The sequence below is a fragment of the Anarhichas minor genome, unplaced genomic scaffold, assembly GCF_050575085.1.
Source record: "Anarhichas minor isolate MPS153535 unplaced genomic scaffold, ASM5057508v1 ptg000074l, whole genome shotgun sequence".
Lineage (NCBI taxonomy): Eukaryota > Metazoa > Chordata > Actinopteri > Perciformes > Anarhichadidae > Anarhichas > Anarhichas minor.
Window position 1 is genome coordinate 4361539 of NW_027466520.1, and position 23798 is coordinate 4385336.

Sequence of the window (23798 nt, forward strand, 5' to 3'; positions counted from 1 at the left end):
GAACCTGACACCAGATGAGAAGAGTGATTCCTCGGTGTGCTATGATGAGCTTCTATAAATAGACACTTGACACACACACACAAGCCTCTGGCTGCTAAAAGCAGTTACTCACATCCCTAAATCTTTCCTGGAGCCTTAAAGACACATTTCTCAGTTACCCATCATTCAACACTTGTTAGCTGCTGCTGTATGCCACTGGACACGTCACTGCAGTCCAGACTCTTGGCCGCTGCCTTAAATAACCGTATTATCAGATCGGCGAGACATTCCAGCTCCAGCACACCTTCAACTGCTACTGTACTGAACATAGAGGACGAGTACAGTCACTGTAGGAGGGGAGATAATACGCAACCCACGTAAAGAAACAAAGAAGAGTTTTTACAAACCCAACACCAAAGAAATGCCTCCGAAAAAACCTCAAGTCAGCCCAGATAGATGTGGCATTAATTCAGTGTGACCTTGACGTACGCGGTGCTAATCTAAATAGCCGGACTAAGAATACAACAAGCATTGTGAGGCAGCAATGTGGCTCCCTACATGCTGACTGTCAGAATCTGTGGTGTGATGAGGGTCAGTGGGATGGAATGTGAGCGAGTGCCCTTTTGGCTCTGACACAGTCTGTGAGGGACAGCTGGGGTTTGGTTTGGAGAGCGAGGCTGCTGGTCTGCCGGCGGGCCGACACGCTGAGCTGGGAACCAGTAACTGAATCAGTTTCTCTCTCTAGTGTAGAAGTGCTTGGATTGTAAACATCAAGGACAATGATGGAAAATAAGTCCAGGACTCAATCGTTCCTGCCAGAGATAGAACAATATGTTGTATATTATGAGTATATTACAATGTTGTCAATAAACCAAACCAAAGCTCAGGGGGACGGGGTGTCTCCCTGGGACCGGTTCTGGGTCTAAATAGGTATCAGTCTCCTCTGTGACTATGTGATCCTGTAGAAACACTGTTTCTGTTTTGTTTCTCTTTCCTTCTGGATGTTATTTGTTTTTTGGGGTGGATTTGTGTACTGGAGTCTGCCTCCATAAAATAAAAAGGTGCCTTGTGATCTTAAACGAATACACGTTTAAGTTAAAAAGTACATAAATAAATCAAACCAGAAGTTCCTTTCAAAGCAATTGTACGTTTACCACAATTTACTCTCAACTCTCTCATTTCCAGCACATCATGCCGGACACCTCACTCACGTAAAAAGCAGAATTAACTTGTCACTATCAGTAAAACACACCGGGAAAAACTTTGGTTCCAACTTGCTGGAAGTATTAAGGAGTCACTGTGAGACAGTTTGAGCAGGAACACGTGAGCTGGAGCAGCAGATCCAGCTCCAACGCACCGACCAGTAACAGCTGCTTACTGTGTGACATGTTCTTCAAGTTACACTGGACTATCTAAACAAGACAGAGATCCACAAGGAGAGTCATGATACAGTTATGTGACCCAAGTTTATAAAAAGGAACAATAATTACTTCTTTGGTATAGTTCAAAGGTAATCTAATCATTTTGGTGATCATGTTTCAAAGAACTCTTCTCTTTGAGGCCTAACACAGACACACAGCTGGATCACAATAAAGTGAAAGAGAAGGAAATGAAAACAGAAAAATGAAGAACCTAAAACAAGTCGGCTCTCCATACTCACTGTAGGATGGGAACAGGACACTCGCTGTAGTTCCTCTCAGACTTACTCCTCAGAGGACTTTGGGAGCTCCGACTGAAACACTTGTCGGTTCCTCTTAGACGACAGCCTCCCTCCCTGTCTGACACCCCCACCCACCCACGAGACTCCATCCAATTCAGAGCCAGATGCAGGTTTAAAATATCACAGAGGATAGGCCGGTTGATAGCAGGCAGCTGTCCCCTGCCCCCCACCCCCCATCTTGCCACCTATTTCCCACACTCCCACTCTCTATCAACCAGGACAGCGCCTGCCGTTCGCCCACGCTTCATTTCAAGTCCTTCTCCACACACTCTTTTATTCCTCCGTTTTAGTTTTCTGGTCTTCACTTTCTTTTTCCAGACTTCTCGATCAGTCCTTGATCTTCGTGTTATTTCTTCAACCCGGGTCGATCACATCCGCTCTTGTTCTTTGGTGCAGGGCACGATGACATCAGTCGGAAGTGACATGTTGCATGGGTTTGGCCTTGGAGCCACGGTTAGTGACTTGGGGGTTTTGCTCATGGAGGGAGGTTAACATTCCTGCTCCTGGAGGGGCAACTGGTCGGCTCGGGTCACTCAAGAATTTCCCGTGACCCAAAAAACCAAGGAGATTCCACGAAGAGGTCTATTCTGAGCTATGAAGGCCATTTCCATCATAGCCTGCACAGAAATGCAAGCAATGTACAGCTCGAGAGCGTCACACTCTTTTTCAAACATGTTGAAAAGGATTCACGACCGTTTGTGTAAAAACCTGGGGAAGTTCTACCCGGAGACTCAAGAACATAGAGGTAGACTCACCCTGTTGAGCTTCTGCAGGCTGGTGGTGGGCAGAGCCGCCAGGGTCTTATAGTCAAGTTTTAGAGGTCCAGTTCCAAGGTTCTAAACAGAAACAAACAGAACAGAGGTGAGTGGTGGACTGGGCTGATGGTTATTACACAACGAGCAAGAATCTAGTCAAAGTGAATTAGTTTTACTGGAGGAGACTACTGTAGAGAACCATTCCTGTGAAGTAAAGGACCTACACTTTTATATTATAAATGTGAACTGGATAAATTGCCCAACATATAATGTGTTGTTATATTTAAGGACGAGTCTGGTGATATTATATAAAAAGACAAGATGCTACTAGCAACTATGGTAGGTTTAGCCAAACCCTGGCTTAGCTCGTTCTTCTGTGCCAGACTTTAATTGTTCTCCAAAACTATGAAGAACATTAACTGTTGCACTGGAATCCCTCATACAACATCCTGCTGTAGTAGTGCACCAAAAACAGTGAGTCAATTAATTTAGTCTTTTTTTAGAAACATGTATACGTCTGTATTTGTGTACATGTACATTTTAGTGATAATCACAACCACAGGCATGCAAACCCATCAGGGGTCCGGGGTGGAGAGACTCGCTAGTGAAGAACGTGTTTATTGCTCTTTATCGCTATTGCAACAATTAAAATACGAGGCTTAGATACGACCTTTATAATCTGATTTCACAACCACTACAAGTCATTTCAATTCAGTTTCTCTCGTTGTCAGTGAGCTTGGCATTTGCCTATTTCTCAAGCGACATAATGGCTACTGCAAGAGTTCAGTTAAAGTACGTCATAACTAACGTGTGCGTAACGTGCATGCTGTGTGTGTGACGTTGTGTGCCACACGTAATTAAATATAAGAAGACCAAAGAAAAAGAGTATTTTCCCTGAAAGGGATGAACAACGTGGTGAAATCCCGTGGAGGCTGTGCTGTTTTTTTGCACAGACTTCCAGGAAGATCGTCTGCAGACCTGCCGACGAGGAGTGTCTCACCTCAGTCTCCTCTTCTAGCAGGCGAGTTGCCTCCTCGCGCTCCAAGCGCATACGCTCCTTCACCAAGAGAGGAAGGGGAGGAAGAGGAGGAAGAGAGTAGAGGAGGGAGGAGACCCAACCACGCACAGCCACACGGTGATGCGATGAGCGGTGAAATGAGAAGATGGAGGATTTACAGAAGAGGAACGCAGTGATGCAGGGAGTGAAGAGGAGAAACACAACAGTGGAGAAGTGGTATGGAGATGGAATGATTGGATGATTTTTGTATTTTTTATTCATCAGGCCAAACACACCAAAAGCAAAAGGAAAGATGAGAGAGAGAAAAACAGAAGAGAAAGAAAGGATAGAATCCGCACACATTAAAAAGTACTCTATTCATTAGCTATGGGAGCAGAAAAAAAGCATGCAAGGTGGGACATTGCAGGAATAGTTCTGTCAAACACAATACACACACACACACACACGCAGGGTGCAGAGGAGAAGCTTCATTCACCCGATAGACAAACCTGAGCTTCTGCCTCTTATAGCTCCACCCTACAGTACTGTGCAGTTCTGCATAAATGTCATTCCCTTGCTTCGCTGTATTGCCGTCTATCTGCTGATCTGATACAATTTTACCTCCAGCCCTCCCAAAGCAGTCTTAGATTTTCACTTTCACGTACCACTTTCTCCATCTCTTCTCGCTCCCACTGCGACGTCTCTCTCACCATCTCAGACTCCTGGAGAAGAGCGACATTTAATATCTTTACAAACCCAATTAACATCCGGTGAATCTTAGCGGAGGAGTGATTTAAAACAATGCACTTTCCGTGTAAATTATTTTGTGACTGTGTGCGCTCTGGATTCTCTGGACTGATCAAAGTGTGCAGAGGAACTAACAACAAGCCCCCACATTCCTTTAGTACGGGCAGTCTCCCAAAAGCTCATCTGGACAAAATAAACTACTGTGTTGGCGATTCCTGGGTGCTGTGGTGAAAAGATGGGCATGTGTGGTGAGCAGGGTTGGAGCGAGTCAAACTCTACTGTCGTTAAAAACTTCCCCTGCAAACTGTACTGACGGCAGAGAGTCGGTGTGACAGAATCGCTAAAACAAACAGCTGATTCACGTGTTGACTTGACCGCTGTCGTCACAAAACTGACAAACTGATTCCTGGTATGTGGATGAATGGAGTGTTTCCTGGAGTCACATCCCTTTACTCGGTGCTTTTGGGGATTTGTCTGGGCTAAAGAGTGCATGAGTGCTAAATGCACAGAGACTGCAATAACCCGACCTTTAAGCTAGGGTGGGTAATGGAATTTAGAAACACGACAAAAGCCATATTCATTGTTCACTTTCATAATAACAATTTTGGGGGAGTGGCTTTGGAGGGAGGTCTGACTGGACGGGCTGTCAGTGTTGCTGACTTGGCAACTTTCTGGGCTAGTGCTGCTAGCTACTTTCATTTAAAAAGATTTGGCAACACCGGGTTGGATTTTTTTCAGTTGGACACATTCAAAATCTAGCTTACTCTCGCTGTTTTATCCAATGTTACCTACTCTAGCTTTAACTGCTTTAAATGTTTACCTTGGTAATTAAGATATACATCAGTGAAGATACATGATGAGTGTAAAAACAGTGCATAATCTGTTTTGTACCTTCTGCATGATTTCCATCTCCTCTGGGCTCAGGTCTCGGTCTATAGAAGAGATGCTTTCCATACTGTTCTTACGGACGATGCCGGAAGCGAATGGGTTGGCAATGATGCCGGGAGACGCCTGGAAATGCACCAAAAAAAAGTGTCATTTAAAAATTGGGCAACATTAAACATCATCAACACTGTTGGCAATGTTGTCCAAATGAACCTGTTCCTGGTGTCTCACCTCCACGGCAGCCACCTTTTGTGGGTCGAAGCCGTCACACATCAGCATGACCAGAGAGTCTCCCACAGCTCGAAGCACTCGCACCGCCTCTGTGTGCGTCATCCCCAGCAGGCTGTGGTTGTTCACCTCCAGGATGCGCATGCCGACCTGCAGTCGGCTGTCTCTCGCTGCTGCACCGCTCGAACTCACCTGTTTAAATATCAACCAAAGTATGAGTACGTTGAATGCTAATAACGCCTGTGATAACCTATAAATATAATTGTAATTCAGGCACATATATTACAATATCCTCTTAAAACTTTTTCTTTAATTTGTCAAACTTAATACCACTTTTTGCTCAGTAGCAATTTGCATTGTTTTGTTGTTCTGCAGAGCAGTCAAGACAGAGACTGTTTGTATCCAACCAGTATCTAAAGCTAAAGGGAAGACACCATTTGCTTCAAAAGTGGTGAAAAAGCCTTAAGAAATATTGAACTGCAAAGCATTACCTACATGCATGCATACATTGTATATAATTTCAGAACCTTGGAGATGAAGATGCCCTCATCTGTGGCGTCAAAGGGGTTTCCTGCATGACCCTTGGCTCCTCCACGAATACTGATGCCAAGCTTCTCCCCTGGCTGCTTCTGGATCACAATTTCCTGCAATGACGTATACACAGCTCATCAGCGTTTGCCGCAGTTACGCTTACGTTAGTTTATGTATCTTCTTTTGAGTTGATGGCCTCACCTGCATCCCAGGCGGTGAAGGGTCCCTCCGCACCAACATACGGATCTCCTGCTTGTTGGCCAGCAGCGCTCGCACCGCCTCCTGGTGCGTGGCGTGACGCAGGTCGATGGCGTTCACTTCTAAAATCCGGTCCCCGACACGCAGTCCACTTTCACATGCCAGACCGTGAGGAATCACCTGATGATGACGACAAGGGTGGGAAGTTAAACACAACGCATATTTTAGGACATGAAAAAAAAACGCAAAATTTGAAAAGTCCTACCTTTGAGATAAACACTCCTGGTTCATTGATGCCGAACGGGTGACTGGCGTGATCACTGCCTCCCACGATGCTCAGGCCTAGAGGGCCACCTGACTTCAGCAGGGTTACTTCCTGTTAGGGTTAGAGGTGGAAGATGTGTTGTAGCAAGAGATTTTGAAAAAGTGGAAACCTCAGGTTACAGTCATGTCTACATCTATATGTCTAATAAACACAAACCAACCTACTGTATGCAGGTACTGTATCTCTACAGGCATACGCCTCTATCAGGTAAACAGCTATATCTTTGCATTATTAAAAACTGGAAATGCTACACTCTAAAGTACACCATTATGTAAATTGGACCAAGCCTTCATACCATGAACCATCTTCTCTGGAACTGGCCAGCATTAAGAATAAGGCAGGGGCCAAATAAACAAACATTAAGGCTGGACGCATCGGTGAGGCTTCTACAGCCTAATATGATTAAAAGCTATCGAACACATTTAAGTACTAAAGTGGTGCCTCAGAGCTCTCACCTCGATGGGATACTCGTCCTCCATCCGGGTCAGGTTGTTCCCTTGCATGTTGAGGCCGTCCTCCTCCTGGTCTGGTGAATCTGAGGGCTCTGGGGGTGGAGGGGAGTGGGCTCGTGCCCGGGATTGACCCGGAGAGCCCCCTGGTGCATTGGGGTCTCGCTCCACCAGGAGGGAGATGGTGGGGGAGGTGCCGGTAAGGAGCGCTACTGCCTGGTCATGCCTGGCCTCTGTCATGTCTACACCATTGATCTGGATCGACAGTAAAACCAACCACGGAGGGTGTCAGCCCACCAAGACGCTCGCGACAACGACGGTGTGCCATCAACATGATGAACATTTTAAAAAAACAACTGCATCCCACGGTCATGTCTCCTTACACCAGATTCTACACCGGATTACTCAAAATGATCTATTCAACATCTAACACACTAAATCAATGAAAGTTTGTGAGTACTGTTATGTGAATAAGAAGCCAACACCAGTACAGAGCAACAGGAGCAGGCAGAGAGAAGAGGGAGCGGGGGGGACGGGGGACAGCAGGCTGCTGCTGGCAGAACTTCCCTGAGGAAGAAAAGCTAATATCAAGCTACGCTATGTTTCCCCAAAAGGTTTCCTGAAGTCAGCTGATGCTGCTCTCGTTTATTTTAAGACGCACTGATTGCAATGTCCTTCCGATTCCGATTTCTTTAAAGTCTGATGTGACGATTTTAACCATAATTGGCAGAAGAGCGGCTCACTGCGTTAGCATGCATGGGAATAACTTACAACTAAATATAACACTGATCGGCTGGTCACCAGTCGTGGCGGATCAGCTTTGATTTGTGGCCGATCAATCGGTGCATCTCTACTTTTAATGTAATCGGTTAAACACTTCCCACTCCTCCTTGCCTTTGTCTACTTAAAACACAAGTGAACATGTGTAGTTTCAAGTCAAAAAAGGCAAGCAGACAGCTTTGTCAAAGAATTATTGAATCATTAGTTCTGCTAACCTTGGTTTTTAGATTAAGGGGGAGCTTTCAGGCATGCACAGTCTTTACCGGTACTCTGGTCAAAAGTGACAAGCAGAGGTCAGCGCTGACCCGACAGTACCCGCTCTTACCATCGGCTGATATGCTGCCACATACAGGCTCAGCCCACTCCACCCCAACACCACCAAGCAGGCAAGGAGACGCACTTAATACATTAGTGAGCATGCAGATGGAGAGAGAGTGATTAAGAGAGAAACAGAGGCAACCTACAAATCCACAAAAGAAGAAAGAGAGGTGAAAAACTGCCAGAGGGGAAAAGGAGAGAGACCCCCGAAAGAAAGCAAAGAGGATTCAAGAAGCTTCTCTGGGACTCACAGCGAGGAGGACGTCGATACAGAAACAGATTAGGAGAACTTTCACATTTGGCACACTAGTGGAGGAACCTCAGGACGAATCAAAATCAATTATCGGTTTACATTAAAACTGTGTGACGTGTGTGTGCATGATACAAAACATGCAACTCAAGATTAACTGATATGCTGACAGAAAAAATTAAGAAAGCCAAGCTCGGAGTGTGATCAGCACGGAAAACTAAAGAGCATGGAGAGGTCATGCAACACATGTAACCTAAATGCTGCACTGTTTAACCCAGAGTCTCTCCTCGGATGCAGACCAAGTAGTGCTTTAAAGTTAGAGTTAGTAGGCGAACTGTATTAGTATTCTGAGGAGTTAATGTTCCACTCCTAGTAATCAAGGCTAAAGGAGGAAAAGGGTTCCCATTCCAACATGGACGTAAACATAGTAAAGGAAGCCTCGTTGTGTTGAGGAGTCGTACTCACAGACATCACCCTGTCGCCTACATGCAGCGTGCCTTCTCTGTGCGCTGCTCCTCCTTCTGCAATCCGAGAGATGTAGATTCCCTAAAAAGAAAAACAAGAAACATTGTCAACTCTTTTGTACATGTGTGGATGAATTACTCACAGTTACTGTGCACTTTCTGTTTGTTAAGTACTACATATAAAAGAGACGTTGCTATTATTCTGTATCTGTAATTATTCCACAAACCTCTCTGGTCTGTGTATCATATTAGACAGGGTCGGTTTTAAAAGGGTCTGGTGCAACAGGCTGCAATGTCTACACGCTGAGTTCCTCCGTCACTGTGTGACATCTCACAGTGTGGATCTGAGCCACAAACACAACTACCTATATAAAGTGTGCCAGAGGTAATGAGTAAAGGGATTCTGAGATATTAGCAGCCACATAAAGAAACCCACACATACATTACAGCTGATTAACAGCATCGTCTTTCATTAGGACACATTAGGACTCTACAGCACAAATCATGACCCCTGAGACATACATTTCTACACAATTTGAACTAATAACAACTCTTTTTCTGCATTAAACAAAATGTGCAAACACATGCAGGAGCTACTGCACCAGATCAAGCGAGTCACTGCATCCACGTTCAAAAGCCTTACAGTCAGAGTCGCCTAAATCATACGTTTATGAGTCCTTTCCTCTTTGTGGGCTTGTTGAGCTGCACGAGTTCCAACGCACAATTGCACTTCGCCCCAAATATACACCTCGCCCCGTCCAGTTAGAGCGGACCTATCAGGTGTCAGGGCTGGCTATTCATATCTCCGTCTCCCTGGAGATGATGTAAACGCTGCGGCTAGAATAGACGATGTTAAAAGACAGATCTCTGTGACTGAGACGTTACTGCACTACAGTGACCTCACTTCCCAACTTTAAACCTATTATTAATGACTGCATGGTAGATTTTATCTTTAGATCATCCCTCACGATCATCCTTCTCTTTTAACTGAAACTTAGGATCTCAATCGACTACACACTTCACTCGGAGATGTTCTTCATCGTCCTTACAAAACCTTTGTCTGTGTTTGGTGGGGGCACAGCAGACTCACCGTGTCTGTTGTGCGGAAGGCCGTGGAGCCTTTGCCCCCGGCGATGCTGAATCCCAGCCCCTTGTCGTTTCGGATCAGGCAGGTGGAGAACCGCTGGAGAGGCCCGCTGGGAGCCGGCTCCATGTTGAAGGCGATGCCGCTGCTCCGTCTCTCCCGCGGGAAGTAGTCGTCCTCCGGCCTCAGCGGCGTGGTCGTGATCGCGTTCTCTGGCTCCACCATTCGCTCCCGTAGCACCGACATGGAGACCGTGGCACCGGAGCTACGAAGAGCTTCGACCGCTGTGTGGTGTTCTGCTTCGTGGAGGTCCACTCCATTCACCTGAGACAGACAGACCGAGAGAGTGACTGACTTGTAATTCACATCTCTTACAATAAAACAGAGGAATATGTTGCTCAAGTTAAGAAAATGCTTTACCTCTAGGAGTTTGTCTCCCACTTTAACACCTGCTCTGGCTGCAGGACCCTCTTCAGATACTCTGGAGATGAAGATTCCCTGAACACACAAACAAAAAGAAATGAGTATAATCTGTGCCTTCTGATTTGTCCAACGTATCAAGACTCAAAGTACACATCTTACCTCATCATCCCCCTTGTAAGGTGTGGATCCTTTCCCTCCAGCAATGCTGATTCCCAGGCCGCCAGTTTGTCGCACGATGGTCAGGTTGTGCTGCAAGTTGAGGAGGGCGGAGTCAGCACAACTACTAGTGAAACGCTCCAGACACCACTCAGCTCCGGACAGATTCAGGGAGGCGAGCCCACAATGGTGCTACTTTTATAAATAATTTAAGGTTATAAACGTAGATTTTCACATCTTAAGCATTATGATATATAAATTATGGGTGACCTCCCTCCTTCTGCCAGAAGGTGGTGTCAATCTTCTCACATCCTGTCAACATGCCAACATGATGGATGGAGAGACACTTTTACGTGTCCGGAGCCTAATGTCAGTTTTAAGTGGAAGTTGGATGATTTGTGGCTTGAATTTAGCTTTAAAAGACATTTTAAGTTGGTAGGTTTTGTGTTTTATTGCAACATATTGTTAATCTACCAGTAACCACTTAACTGACAGTTGACTTCAGACATAAAGTGAACAAACACACCTTCTAAAGCCCTCTTCAGTTGCACTAAATGAGCTAGGCCCTTACTGAAAACATACAATGTGTCTTGTGTACGTACGGTATGAGGGACTTTAAAAAATGTGAGGTAAACACTAAGTAAGGCGTAACAGACTGTGTGTATTCTGTGTACTTGCAAGCCATGCAAAAAGGGGGAGGAAGGCAGACAAATGAGGGACAGGTGAAAGGAAACAGGGAGATGTCAAGAGTGACAGATGAAGAGTGTGTGCTGTGTCCTGGATGTGTTGATGCCCCAGCATTTGTTGTAATGAGACGACATTAAGCAAACAAATCAGACATGGATACAAATATCTTTGAGTTCACAAATACTTAACCGGCAGATTCAATGTTCATGCTACTAAATTACTTAAAATTTCAAGTTTCAGTACAGATTTTCTTCACCAAGACTAAACAGCATAAGAGAGTATTCATATACAACATTATAAACAAAAGCATGCAATAAAAATGATTGTTTGCACATGACTTAATTTTTGCATTGCTAATCTGTCGATTTTTTCCTTTGTTTACAGTATGAAAATTAGACTACAAGGAAGTAAACTCCCATCCGTCTTCATCAGCCTGGAGCTCGTCCTCCGGTTGGCAGTGGAGTTACCGGCGGTGTACCAAACAAAAGCACCTGGAGGAAGCTGGTGAAGCGGCCCATTCATTCCAGGGCAACACAGCGTGGACAGGGGAGGAAAAGGAGCGAAGCAGCAGAAGCAGAGGAAAGGTAGAGAGGCAGAGACGCAGTGTGGCAGAACCTGATGCTGGACGGGGATTCATACTGTCAACGTTTGAGCTGTTTGGGGTACTGCCACTGTGGGCATCCAGGGGACTAATAATTACTTGGGAAAGTCAGGGTTTCCGACAAAGTACAAATTTTTCGGCCAATATTTCGGGGGTTTTGATCCGGGCCAGGACTTCCTCTTTCGTTGGTTGGTCATCGTTTAAAATTTGATTAGCAACTTGAGACGCAAGAATGGAGTTTGAGTTGAGGGACGACTTCTACGACCGGATTATTTGACATCACAAAAAGCCAATTTAAACTCGGGTGACGGTTTATTCATTAACCAATAAAAAATAACCCGTCAGACGACTCTTTCGCTCTCCACACGGACTGTTAACCTGCATGCAACCAAGGCCCGCTCAATCGTGATTGGTCAATACTACTCTGACTACAAACTGAACCCACAACACTTCAGATAACCAAAATCATGTCCAGTTGCCTACAGATTATGCAAAATATCTCTTTATCGAGATGTCTATGCCATGAAGGGAGCTGCTGTTCATTGTGATTCTACATCATATGCAGTGAGATGGATCGTGAGATGAAGTCGTGAGTCATTGCAGACTCTGCTGTTACTCAGAGTTCTGTACGTGATATTTACTCAGCTCCGTTTATTCAGCGGATGGCCAAACAAAACTCAAAGATGAAATAATTCTGTGTAACTAACAGGCTTTCCTGGAGGACATAAGAGAATCAACATGCAGGGTTTTTAAGCTTAACCCTTTCCTGCATCAACAAAAGAGAAATGGAGTTACCTCTCACGGTAGCGTAAGTAGGCGAGGTCGGATTAATTTCATAATTTTTAGTCTTCAAAATGTGGGAGCTGCATGTTGTACGATTGTCACATAATGATTCCTTATTCGCAAAGAATCAGTTAGCGTGTGTGCAGCAGATAGTTAGCCAATGCTAACCTCACTGGCTTGGAGTCAGTTAAAAAGAGGACAAAGTGCATTATTGAATAGTATTAAATGGGTCAGGGACTCTAAAGAAAGATTGTTGATATTTGAACTCAATACCTGAACAAATACCCCCTCCACATGTACCGTCCCACTCACTCCCACTCTGTTTGTCTTTAAGCATCCGTTACTCCCACAATGTGTGAAGAAATCAATAAATGTAATAAATCGTGGCTACTTCATTCCTGCCTTCAGGTTCTGCCACGCGGTCTCAGAGATGAGTTGTGGTTAGGGGGTCCCTAGTGATTGACTTGGATTAACCATGGATTTCTGTGGGAACGTCCTCCCCCTCTGAATACAGGCGAATGAGTGGGTGAGTCAGGGACACAGAGAGACAGACTGGACGGGAAAGAGTATGTACAGACCTCTTCCTCCTCAATTCGAGCAGGTTCAATCAGCAGATTATTGACTTGATCAAATGACACCCCCTGTTAGGACAGGAACCAGCGAGAGGCATGCGGATTAGTCAGGCCAAAATAAAAATATGCTCATACACACACACACACACACACACACTCCTTTCTCACACTTTCCATTGACTCCACCAAACACCCAACACTCAACTGTCTGCTTGCAGGTTGTGGAGACTTCCAGGTCCACCTTGAAGCAGAAGTAATCGCACACTCACTCCCCAGCCACCAGAAGCAAATACAGGCAGAGATGGAAAGACAAGAACCAAGGAGCCGAGCTACGGTGCAAAGCACAGAGTGTAGAGAGAGCGGACAAGAGAAGGCAAAAGCTCCCAAACAACAGTAAGCCCAGCCTCCGCACCACAGACAGCAAATTCCTCCAGGAGCAAAGCTGCAAGCTTTTACACTTTCAGCCACAAAAATATCTACAAGATTTTAGAAAATCAGCGCAATCATAAATGAGATTTTGATTTTGAAGGACACTGAAGAATCTTACTCTCTACGATAATTTAAACATCCCATAAAAAAAAAAAAAGACTATTACCATGATATCACACAAACAAGGATCGTTGGATTTCACATTCCAGCTCTGCCCATAAATGTTCTGGTTGGTCTGAGGTCAGCCACACAAATAGACCCACATTCACAAACGCATACAAAACAAGATCCGGTGAGATGATGATGTTTGATCACAGTGTTTAAAGCAGCACGATAAATCAAAAAAAACTTCATTAACGTCTCCTTAAGATTCATTTTCATAAGCGGCACCGGAGCAGACTTCACTCATCACCCGTTCATACGTACGAGCACACACGCACAATGTTACTAGAAGACAGTGTGAGAATGTCAATACTCAATTAAAACCAGGAGATGGCTGATAATATGGTGAGAGGTTTAGTGCTGAACTGGGGCCAGTGGTGTGCAAGAAAAGCCTGCAGCTGCTTGTGTGGAAGTAACATTATCATTTGAAGTCAAAGAATTCATATCTGGTATGTTAGTTGTGCATAAATAAAGACAAGGAAACTCGGTTTAGAGTGACTCTCACCAATTTGTCTCCAAGTATGAGACAATGTTTGTATATTTTTATCGTTTATATGATGTGAGGTATTGGAAAGTATTATCAGCAAAGTTCTGAGACTGTTTTCCACTCCTGAGAAGAACACTGCCCTTGATTTACAAGGCCAAGGGTAGATGTCTTCGTTTCCATAATGACCCAGCATGCAATGCCACATCCTTAATATATGCTGGCAGCCCACTCCAAACTGAATGCATCTTGCAAGCTGGTAAGAGCACTCTATGCATACAGTAGTAAGTGTCTGCATAGATGCAATGAGCAAGCAAAAAAATATATTCAATTTAAATATATTCTTACAACATGAACGGAAAGATTAAGCATAAAATAAGTTCATTAACTGATTTGGTGTGTGACTTTCCTGCATAGTGCACGTCCTGTACCACTACATGTGTTTAAATGTAGGTGGGGGAATTAATGTTTTTCTACTTATTATATGAAACAGTTACCCAGCTTCCCTCTACATTCCTTAACTGCATCCTTCCAGCGGTGGGATCTCTCCTTTACCTTTACTTGACTGGAGTTGACCTGGAGCCGGCTGTCTTCGAGCTCCTCCATCCTGAGATGGGGTTGAGGGGTGCATAAACTTTGCTCTTCCTCTTCCTCATCCTCGTCCTGCTTGTCCTCAGGAGCCTGTGTCGGAGAGTTCAGGCCATCGGGGCTGAAGCCCTGCAGTAGCGCCGCCACCGCCTCGGGTTTGGGCAGCTTGTTGATCTTGAAGTGCTTCTTGTAGTGCGGCGTGTCCTTTCTGATCAGACGCTGCTTCTCGTAGGGAATAACCGGCCTCTCTTCCTCGTCACTCCTCTCACCGTCCTCATCGTCGTCCTCATCCAAACCACGGATGATGGGCTCCTCTGCAAAGTGCACAGAGGGCTGGAGAAGAGAGGGGTTTTCAGAATTGTTTTTTTTTTCGGTTAGAAGGATCAATTGGGGAAATAACGTACAACATAACAGTGTTATGGACAAGATGTTTTAAACATTCACCTCAATGTATTCCACCTCCATCTCATCCAGCTCATCCTGAGGGTAGTGGCCGTCTACGAGGTCCTCCCTCTGCGAGGCCGCCGTCACATTTTGTCGGCCCTCATGCGAAGTGGCCGACAGTGTGCTATTGGACACCTGGGAGTCATGGCTCTGATTGGACAGGTCACTGAGCCGCTTCTCCTAAAACCAAAAGCATCACGTTGATTAATTCACGATCAAGTGCACCAGTGAAAAACTGCCTTTTGTCTACTTCCTACATTAACGGGTGATTTATAACATAAATACATCTCTTAATGTTAACTGGTTGATAATCATTATACAGAATGGTGGATGTACCCGTTGATCAGGGGACTCTTCTTCTCCATCAGGTCTGGATGTGTACGCTTCATTCCTCCTCTCCTCAATCACCTTCTTCATCACCTTCAGCTCACTAGGGTGTGGTGTGGCTCTGCGCTGAAGGCCCTGAAACAAACAGATTAAAAGCATGAATTAGACAACAAATGTGCATTAGTATAGAGCTGTCACAAATACGTTTACACTCAACGTCAATGCTGATAAGTAGGAGGGCAAAACTAAAAACGATTTGAGCAGAAGGACATGGAGCGGACAGGAAGTGCCGCTGTATTGTCGTGTTCCTCACTCTGCGCTCCGCAGCAGCCTCGTCGTCCTCCTCCTCAGCCTTGGTCTCTTCCTGGAACTGAATGACCGACACTCGGTTCAGGTTGCTGTCCGTCCAACTGTCATCCACACTGTTCTGCAGCAAGTTCTCTGTGGGTCATGAAGGAAGAGGACAGAAAGATGACAAACTGAGGTGATGTTCTTGAAGCTGTCCATTTAACAGTAAAGTCTCACAATCATTCTATAATGACGTTAGATTTAGATGTCTTACACATTGGAATGACCGACCAAGACTCATCCTTTACATGAAAAACAATATCAATCCAAGTAAAACCTCCCATTGCATTAACTAACTGCTACTCACCGAGGCTTGGAGAAGGCTGCTGGGGCAGTAAATAGCAGGTCAGCACCTTCTCTCCTGTGTGCTCATCATCCTCCGTCTGGAACTTGAGCATTGGCTGGGACTGGTTCTCTGCGAGCCACATGGCCTTCAGGTTGAGGTTTGTCAGGGCAAAAGGCAGGTTTTGTAATCTGGACAAAAGAAGCGATGAGGGATGAGCCACAACCTTCACCTCTTCAGCGAGTAAAACAAAATAGCATCCAGCTGATACTTCTAGGATCTTAAATAGTTGAATTGGCGATCACAAAACTCTCTGAAAGTTAAGAGTTCAAGTGCATTCACAGGGACATTGGTGCTGTTAAAGAAAATCGAAGGAGCAATCTCTCTGCAGGATGCTGGTAATGCTAAAAGCATTCTCATTAAATCTTTGACCGCAGCACCGAAGGCCTCTGTGATGTATTTACAGCTCGAGGTGTTCAGGGAGGGTTTACTTGTTTCCGGCCACATCTAGCACATGCAGCTCGGTGGCATCTGCGAGCTCAGCGGGCAGTTTTTCCAGGTGGTTGTCTCTCAGCGAGAGGACGTTGAGGCTGGCACAGCCGCCCAGCTCTTTGGGCACGCCGCCCAAGTGGTTGCGGTCTACATTCAGGTTGGTCAGCTTCTTCAGCTTGCCCAGCGAGCGAGGAAGTGACTTTGAGGGAGTGAGACAGAAGTCATTAATATTCTGGGGGGAAATTATAATGCAGCTTAATGGCTGTTGATTGGACTTAAAAGGTATTAAAAGGGCATACATGAATCCCAAGTGGGTCAGTGTGAGGCTTTTGTAAGTGGTTTAAAGCTGCCTACCTGTAAAAGGTTCTCTGTCAAGATGAGTTCTGTGAGGTTTTCACACTCGCCTATTGAATCAGTCAGGTCGGTCAGTCTGTTCTGGTCCACCTTCAGGATGGACAGCTGTTTCAGACAGCCTGGACGACAAACACAACAAAACACAATGCTGTTTTACAAAGTGTTGCAATAAGACACCACTAGATGTGACATGTTGTGATCTCTATCAGCTCTGGAATAGATTCAGTTGAAAACAGATAAACAGAGCTGTTGTTATTGCCTGTGTCTTTCTTCACTGGCTCTATTTCTCCAGTAGAGGGCAGTGCTGTATATATATATATATATATATATAACAGAGTACAGTCTGCGTGGGCCTGCTGCAGGGATTACTTCATCTAGCGCTGGCTTATTAGATGGCAAACTTTCCCAAATCGTTGAGGTTCTTTCACATCAACTAATGTTGGCCTTATTCTGTCTCGCAGTTTGAGAAACAGCAGACACTATTCTATAACAGCACGTGCCCAAATTACATGTTCATGGGGTTAAGAACTGTCAGGATGGTCCCAACAGAGATGAACCTCAACGCAAGACAACATCTAGAACGGTGTTGGCAAATTAAGTGTACATGTAAGCATACATTTCTGGTGGATTACTTTGTAATGTGAACACCGTATTTCTTCTGTTTATCTCTCAACCATTGGGACAAAAGACAAAATAGCTTCTGCCGTGATAACTTTCCAAATTCTGCCTGTGGGATTTACAAACCATTGTGCATTGTTTTGCCGTCTGATAAGGCCTAAGACGCAGTAATCTGTTACTCAAACTGGACTTCCTGGATCATGCTTCATGTCTAACTGGTACCTTAAACAAGCCCCCCCCATCAACACTATCTTCGGTCTGAAACTCTCTTTCCCCCTCGTGGTATTTCACCTATGCTGTCCGGGACGACCTCCAGCAGGTTCTGTGTGAGCAGCAGGTCGGTGAGAGCCAGGAGGCCGTTGAGCTCTGAGGGAAGCTCCTCCAGACGATTCTCAGACACATCCAGACACACCAGTCTCCGGAGGTTCCCCAGCTCCTGCAAACACACGATAAATACCACTTGCAGTGTGTAATGTAAGTTTCATAAAGAAATAAGTGCAGAGTTCTTGCAAAAGGTCAGCTTTGAAAAAAACATTTGTAGTTAACTGTACTTACTGGTGGTAATGAGGACAACTGGTTGCGGTCCAGCCATAGCTCCCTCAGGTTGGGGAGAGCACCGAGGGTGTCCGGCTAAGAGATGGGACGAAGCAGAGAGGAGGAGAGGAGGGAGAACATTGGCACAGTTGGTTGTTTTTGTTAATGTTTCAAGGGTCAAGTCATGAACTGCATGTTCTAAACAACACGTGCAACAGTGAGTGAATCGGCTCCATTTGAAAACACTTTTCATCTAAATTTATCCGATTTTCTATCTTCAGTAACGTCAAGAAACTTGATCTATAAATGCAGTAATTCTCTTTGGGATCTGACATTAATTGAAGCTCCAAAATCATTTCAGTGAAGCATTCAGTATTTGCTAGCAATCCTGGGCTCACTGAGCTTAATTCTCCCAAAATTGCATCAATTTGAAGTCCAATTGATAAATTGAATTAAGCAAAAAAAGTCAGTGAAGCAGTGGCTTATGGCAGTCCCATCATGTTTACTGAGCCTCCGCCCTTGTCAGGTCATGAGGAATTGTTTACCGTCCTATGACACATGGTGGGCGTTGCCAGGCCTGAAGCAGCGCTCACTGTGAGGTACAGTGCATGCAGGGCCTCGGGTCTGACAGACCGGCTCTGCTGCGTTTGGCGGAGTAAACATGTGGTTTGGATCATAATTACTGTGAGGAGCAGATTCGTGAAACATGTCACTGTGTGTGTGTGTGTGTGTGTGTGTGTGTGTGTGTGTTGCCCTGGCAGTTCAAACGTAGATTATCCTAAAGGCACAACTGACAGTTTTTGAGTACTGAACAGCAGAATTAATTATCTTCTGCATACTATATCATATGGTTCAAAGGGGATGAATTGTTGAATTACCAAAACTTCCAGTTCATTGCTGCCCAGGTCCAGCTGTTCCAGTTTGACCAGGAAAGAGAGCGACCTGAATACGAACAGAAAATAGCACACGCAGTAAGTCACACATTACGTGCCCTGAAAGAACAAAGAGCCGAGCATTGCAGACTATTACAACACACCATTCATTCACATGTACCGACATATGCAAAGAATGTTTTTAAACGTACCTCGCGCTACAGGTGACTTGTAGTTTCTGTCGTGTTCTTACACACTACAATAAATCTTTCTTATGTGTAGGTGTGAAAGGTTCTAACTAAAAAGTGAGCACAAATCCTCATGCATTGTGAGCTTATTGCACGTATTGTGCTTGATGGAGATGGTGGGGAACTAGAGAAGAGGCCGAGGCCCGCACATGTACGCCGGAGGGAGATGACACTTACGTTGGCAGAGACTTCAGCAGGTTCTCCCTGAGCTCCAACGTCACCAGGTTGGCCAGGCTGTAAAAAGGAAGAGCGGCGGCGAAAAGGAGGCAAGTGAAAGAGAAAGAGGGGCAAGAGTTGGCAGGTGGGGAGCGGAGAAGGGTGGGTGAGTAAGAGAGGGGGAGAGGAGAGGCAGGTTGGTTAGTCAGATGGCAGGTCTGTTGGACCGGGCTGCCTGGCATGGAGAGGGGCTCCTCCATCTGTCGGAGCACAGCAGTGGCCAAGAGCCCAGACGGCGGCTGCCTCACAGCCCACTGGGCAACAGAATTACACTCCTTGAGAAGCTACTCAGACCCTAATGTATCGAGGGTCTAACTGAGAAGAGGGCCTAAAGATCTTTCTTAAAATCGTTACATTTTTTACAATTATCCTACGAAATGATCCACTACGTGCACATGTACGTACTTTCCAATGTCGTTGGGCAACGTCTGCAATGACACGTCGTTGAGTGCCAAGTGAGCCAGCGCTCGGAGTTGAGTGAAACCATCCGGCAATCTGAAGCAGCGAGACGGGAGAGAAAACGGTGGAGACGGACTCTTAGTGTTGTGTTGTACGGCACATGGGATCACTTAACATCACACACTCACTAGACCTATTGGCCCTTTACATATTCCCATCTGTTAATGTCCTCAGCATCAAAGCTTTATCCAGTCGTTCCATTGGAGGAAGTTAAAACCTAGACATCACTGATGTGGCAATATGTAAGATGAGAGCCTTGCAGCAGAGACTTCATGGAGGAATGTAATAGAGATGAACTAGCATCCTGGTTAGATTAACCCGACACTTGATTCATACAGAGCCTTGTTTGGTCGGGAAGAACATTGTCACACAAAAACCTGATCTCCTCCAGGCATTTGTTCACGTACTGTGGATAATTGTTGCTTTAGCAAATCAGCATAAAGTGACATGTCCCACTGCATATTTAAAATAGGAAAGATGAGTAAACAGAGCACAAAGATGACACTTATGCTTTGTTTCATTTTTTTTCTGCATCTGTGCAAACATCATATTTTCTCACAGTGACGGTGAAGAGAGTGACCGGCTGTTCCCCGCTCTCTTACCTGGACAGTGGGTTCCCACTGAAGTCTGCGATCTCCAGGGCCTTGCAAAACTTAATGCTCTCGGGGATCTCAGGAATTTCTGCAGGAGAAAAGAGGTGTGGGAGGGAGGCAGGCATCAGCACCGTGGACACACAGATTTAGAACGGGGGGGTTCGTATCCTATGGACCGAATCATTTTAAATTCCTCGTAATCACAACCAGATGGCCAAGAGGAGGAAAGTGAGAGAAAGGAAAGGAAAACGGAGATAGAAACAGATGGAAGTTGGTGAACGTTTTGTTTTTACGTCTTCATTTTCCTCCCATCATAGAACATTTGAGTAATCACACATTTATAGCTGTTGCTGCAGTGCTTTAGTCTTTTTAGGGTGCTGTAGCCATGCATTGTAAAAATAAGGGGTCAAATTAAAAGAAACAAGAAAGGGAAACCTATTTGCAGGTGCTGGTTGGTGTACCGGCTGTTCATCTAGTTTGCCTCTGTTCTGTCCCACCTCATTGTCAAACTCTGCAGACTGGATTTGGTGTCAAAAAATCAGCAAGCAAAGCAAAAGAACATATTGCCTCTGAGGGAAAAGAAGTTGAGCTGAGAGGCAGCTGATTTAACTGCATGCTGCTGAAATCATAAAAGCAAAGCTTGTATTTCTTTATGATCTATTTGAGAGTGGGAAATGGAATTGAGCTAAAGTCAGAGCTTCTCAGACACGCAAGAAGATATCTGAATAACTAGCCTGACCAGGTGAAGCCCTTTTACCTCTGGATGCTGCAGGTGCAGGTTAAGAAAATCCCTACTGAGCCAAGCAGCCTATGTGGCTCAGTGTCTCTCTGCAGCAGGAGCAGACAGACAGGCAGACAGATGGGAAAGGCCCTCACAGGCCGCTGCACACTGCTCCCACAGCACTTGATGCCGTGCGTAGCAGAGCAGATGTCTCTCATCTACCGTGTATGCCCTTCCTGCCACTGAGCATCAGTGTCTTTGTGTGCAGCATGCAATGACACAGAGAGGGCGAGGTGTGTGTGTGTGTGTGTGTGTGTTACAGCTGAAGAGTTGTAATTTCACCTTAAGTCTCATGTATGAAATATTACTTCTGGCTGCATCATGGTGCTTAACACCACACGTCAGCATTGATTTCTACGCTTGATGTTTTGTGTTTTTGGGGGGTGGTCTAGACAGGACCGGAAGGTTATTTTAAAGCGTGTCATTAAAAGGTATTGTGTGATAACGGGCGGTCTTACAACGAGAACTGACAACGTGAACTTGTGAATGTGTTCGCGTACCATTTCTGGAGATGTCCAGCTCCACCAGCTGCATGAAGTTGGCCACCTCAGGAGGGAGTCTCTGGATCTCATTGTCACTCAGGCCGAGCTTCCGTAGATTCAATAGTCTGAAGAAAGGCTGTGGAGACACAAGACAGCACGTCAGTCAAAACACAACATTAACTAGGCAAGCAACAATGTTTAACTATCACATTCTGTTTGCAATGCTATAAAGACTATAAAGACACTGCAAATACTAACGATTATTTTCAAGTTCATGTTCTCCGAGCCATAAATGAAATATTCAATTAACTACACTAAGACAAGGCAAAAGCAGCAGATCCTTACATTTGAACCTGCAAATGATTGACATATTTGCTTGAAGAACAGCTTTAATGATGAAACAATTATCAAAATATTTGCTGTCAGTCAATTTATCAATGAATCAACTGATAATTTCAGCATTAATGATCATTTTTAGACCACAAGTGGGCATAGAGCAGTGTATTAGTAAAGGTTTTAAGTGGTGAGAGTGAAGCTTAAACCTGATATATTAAGATAATTCTTATTAGTGTTTTACATGTTGCATAAACTTCTGTCTGCCTAACAAGAATTACAAGAACACAAAACATCCTGTATATTCAGACCAGGACCGCTTTTTAAAAAAACATTCCGTTATCTTATTCCCCCAAAAACTCCTCCTCATCACGCCAACGGCAACCAAACAAAGTGGCTTTCGATGGGAGAGCCGAGGAGAGCGCCGTGGCCGTGCCAAGTGCTTTCACAAGAGCCTGGTTGTTGGACCGGACAGCGCTCAGAAACATTCCTCCGCCAGCCGCGCCGTGTGTGTGTGTGTGTGTGTGTGTGTGTGTGTGTGTGTGTGTGTGTCATCTGCCGTTAAGATGGACAGAAAAGACAGGCTGGCGGGGAGCAGCAGGAGTAACGGGCCAAACTATGCAGTGATTAACCCCTCAATCAGCCCCACAGAGGACCCACTGTCTGCCCCGGCAGAAGCCAGCCAGCTCGCCGCGATGGAGGAAGACTCCTGAGAAAGTATGCCGACTCGGGCTTTTCCGAGGGTAGGAATATGTATGACCTCATTATTCAGGGATACTTTCTCAACATAGGGTGCACAGACGTCTGCAAGCTTGGAGCCTCAACCTTAATTCAAATTAAACCTCTGGGTTTTAGCAAGGCACTCTGGTAATTGACACACAATGGTTGTTTTCAACAGAGATTAATAGAACAAATTAAAAACCTCCATACAACATGTTGGGAGACTGCTCTACAACCATGCTGACAAAGAGAAGGAGGCTGCAGTTCAGCTCCACTCTGTTCCTCGATGACAGACACATCCTGCTCTTCACTAGCTATGTGTATTGTGTTTGGATGGGGAGTGAGGTGGCTACAGCAGCCGGATTTGTTGTTTTCTCACAATGAGTTTGCTGGAAGTGCAAGACAGAGCTTGTCAGTAGCTTCCCAATTATCAAAATTCACTGGCAGTTCAAACTAGAATCCTGAAGGAGAGTGAAATGAGGAGGGAAAAGGACGACGCCAGGGAGAGACAAAGAGGGTGTTGGCTCCCTGAGAAGCAGGTGACAGGTATCAGGTGACAGGAAACAGGAAACAGGAGCTGAGGACAACCATGTGACCAGGGGCCAAGCCCAGGTGGGAAGTGGCCCCCAGGAGGGGAGGCAACCTTGAACAGGTGACACTTGGGAGACTGAAAGCCTCTCGGGGGAAAAGGTGTGTTAAAAAAACACACCTGAAAACCTTTCAGAATAGTTCATAACTGCTTCCCACTGACTGTAAGACTTTCAAATTAAACAATGGACGACCAACAGTGTTTTACGGGTCAACGGGTCCATTGGAATAACAAGCGGGAGCAGTTGGATTTAGTGTAACGCCGTCGTCTCATCATTGTATTAGTGAGCTACAACGGTCTGCTCGGTGACTCAGGCAGTTTTTACAGGGCTGTACTTGTGTGTTTGTGTGTGTGTGTGTAACCATTTATAGAGTGACGCGAGGCGGCACGTTGGTTAGAACAAGTGTGCTACATTTCCTTTTACAACGGGGGTGTTTTAATGAGGGCCTTGTGAGAGTTGTTTGCTTAAGGAAGGGAGTGAAGCTGTGAACAGGAGGATACAGTACGATG

At 45.3% G+C, this 23798-nt stretch overlaps 1 protein-coding gene across 18 annotated transcripts in view; it reads right to left on the reverse strand.

The window, feature by feature from the left end:
• scrib (scribble planar cell polarity protein) overlaps nucleotides 1-23798 on the reverse strand; it is a 52513-nt gene that overhangs the window by 12645 nt on the left and 16070 nt on the right. For 13 of the 18 annotated variants that reach the window (XM_076080621.1, XM_076080622.1, XM_076080624.1 and 10 more), the window contains exons 2-29: nucleotides 21665-21782; nucleotides 20393-20471; nucleotides 19737-19826; nucleotides 19293-19349; nucleotides 18874-18937; nucleotides 18017-18091; nucleotides 17753-17897; nucleotides 16844-16962; nucleotides 16489-16688; nucleotides 16022-16188; nucleotides 15680-15807; nucleotides 15376-15501; nucleotides 15040-15219; nucleotides 14563-14928; nucleotides 12939-13001; nucleotides 10293-10382; nucleotides 10131-10208; nucleotides 9717-10034; nucleotides 8628-8708; nucleotides 6821-7069; nucleotides 6306-6416; nucleotides 6044-6220; nucleotides 5839-5955; nucleotides 5315-5503; nucleotides 5090-5209; nucleotides 4117-4173; nucleotides 3455-3511; nucleotides 2455-2535 (exon numbers count right to left, since the gene is read on the reverse strand). In XM_076080621.1, the coding sequence (XP_075936736.1) occupies nucleotides 2455-2535; nucleotides 3455-3511; nucleotides 4117-4173; nucleotides 5090-5209; nucleotides 5315-5503; nucleotides 5839-5955; nucleotides 6044-6220; nucleotides 6306-6416; nucleotides 6821-7069; nucleotides 8628-8708; nucleotides 9717-10034; nucleotides 10131-10208; nucleotides 10293-10382; nucleotides 12939-13001; nucleotides 14563-14928; nucleotides 15040-15219; nucleotides 15376-15501; nucleotides 15680-15807; nucleotides 16022-16188; nucleotides 16489-16688; nucleotides 16844-16962; nucleotides 17753-17897; nucleotides 18017-18091; nucleotides 18874-18937; nucleotides 19293-19349; nucleotides 19737-19826; nucleotides 20393-20471; nucleotides 21665-21782 (3702 nt within the window). The other 5 variants (XM_076080609.1, XM_076080626.1, XM_076080610.1 and 2 more) reach the window with 4 other exon arrangements.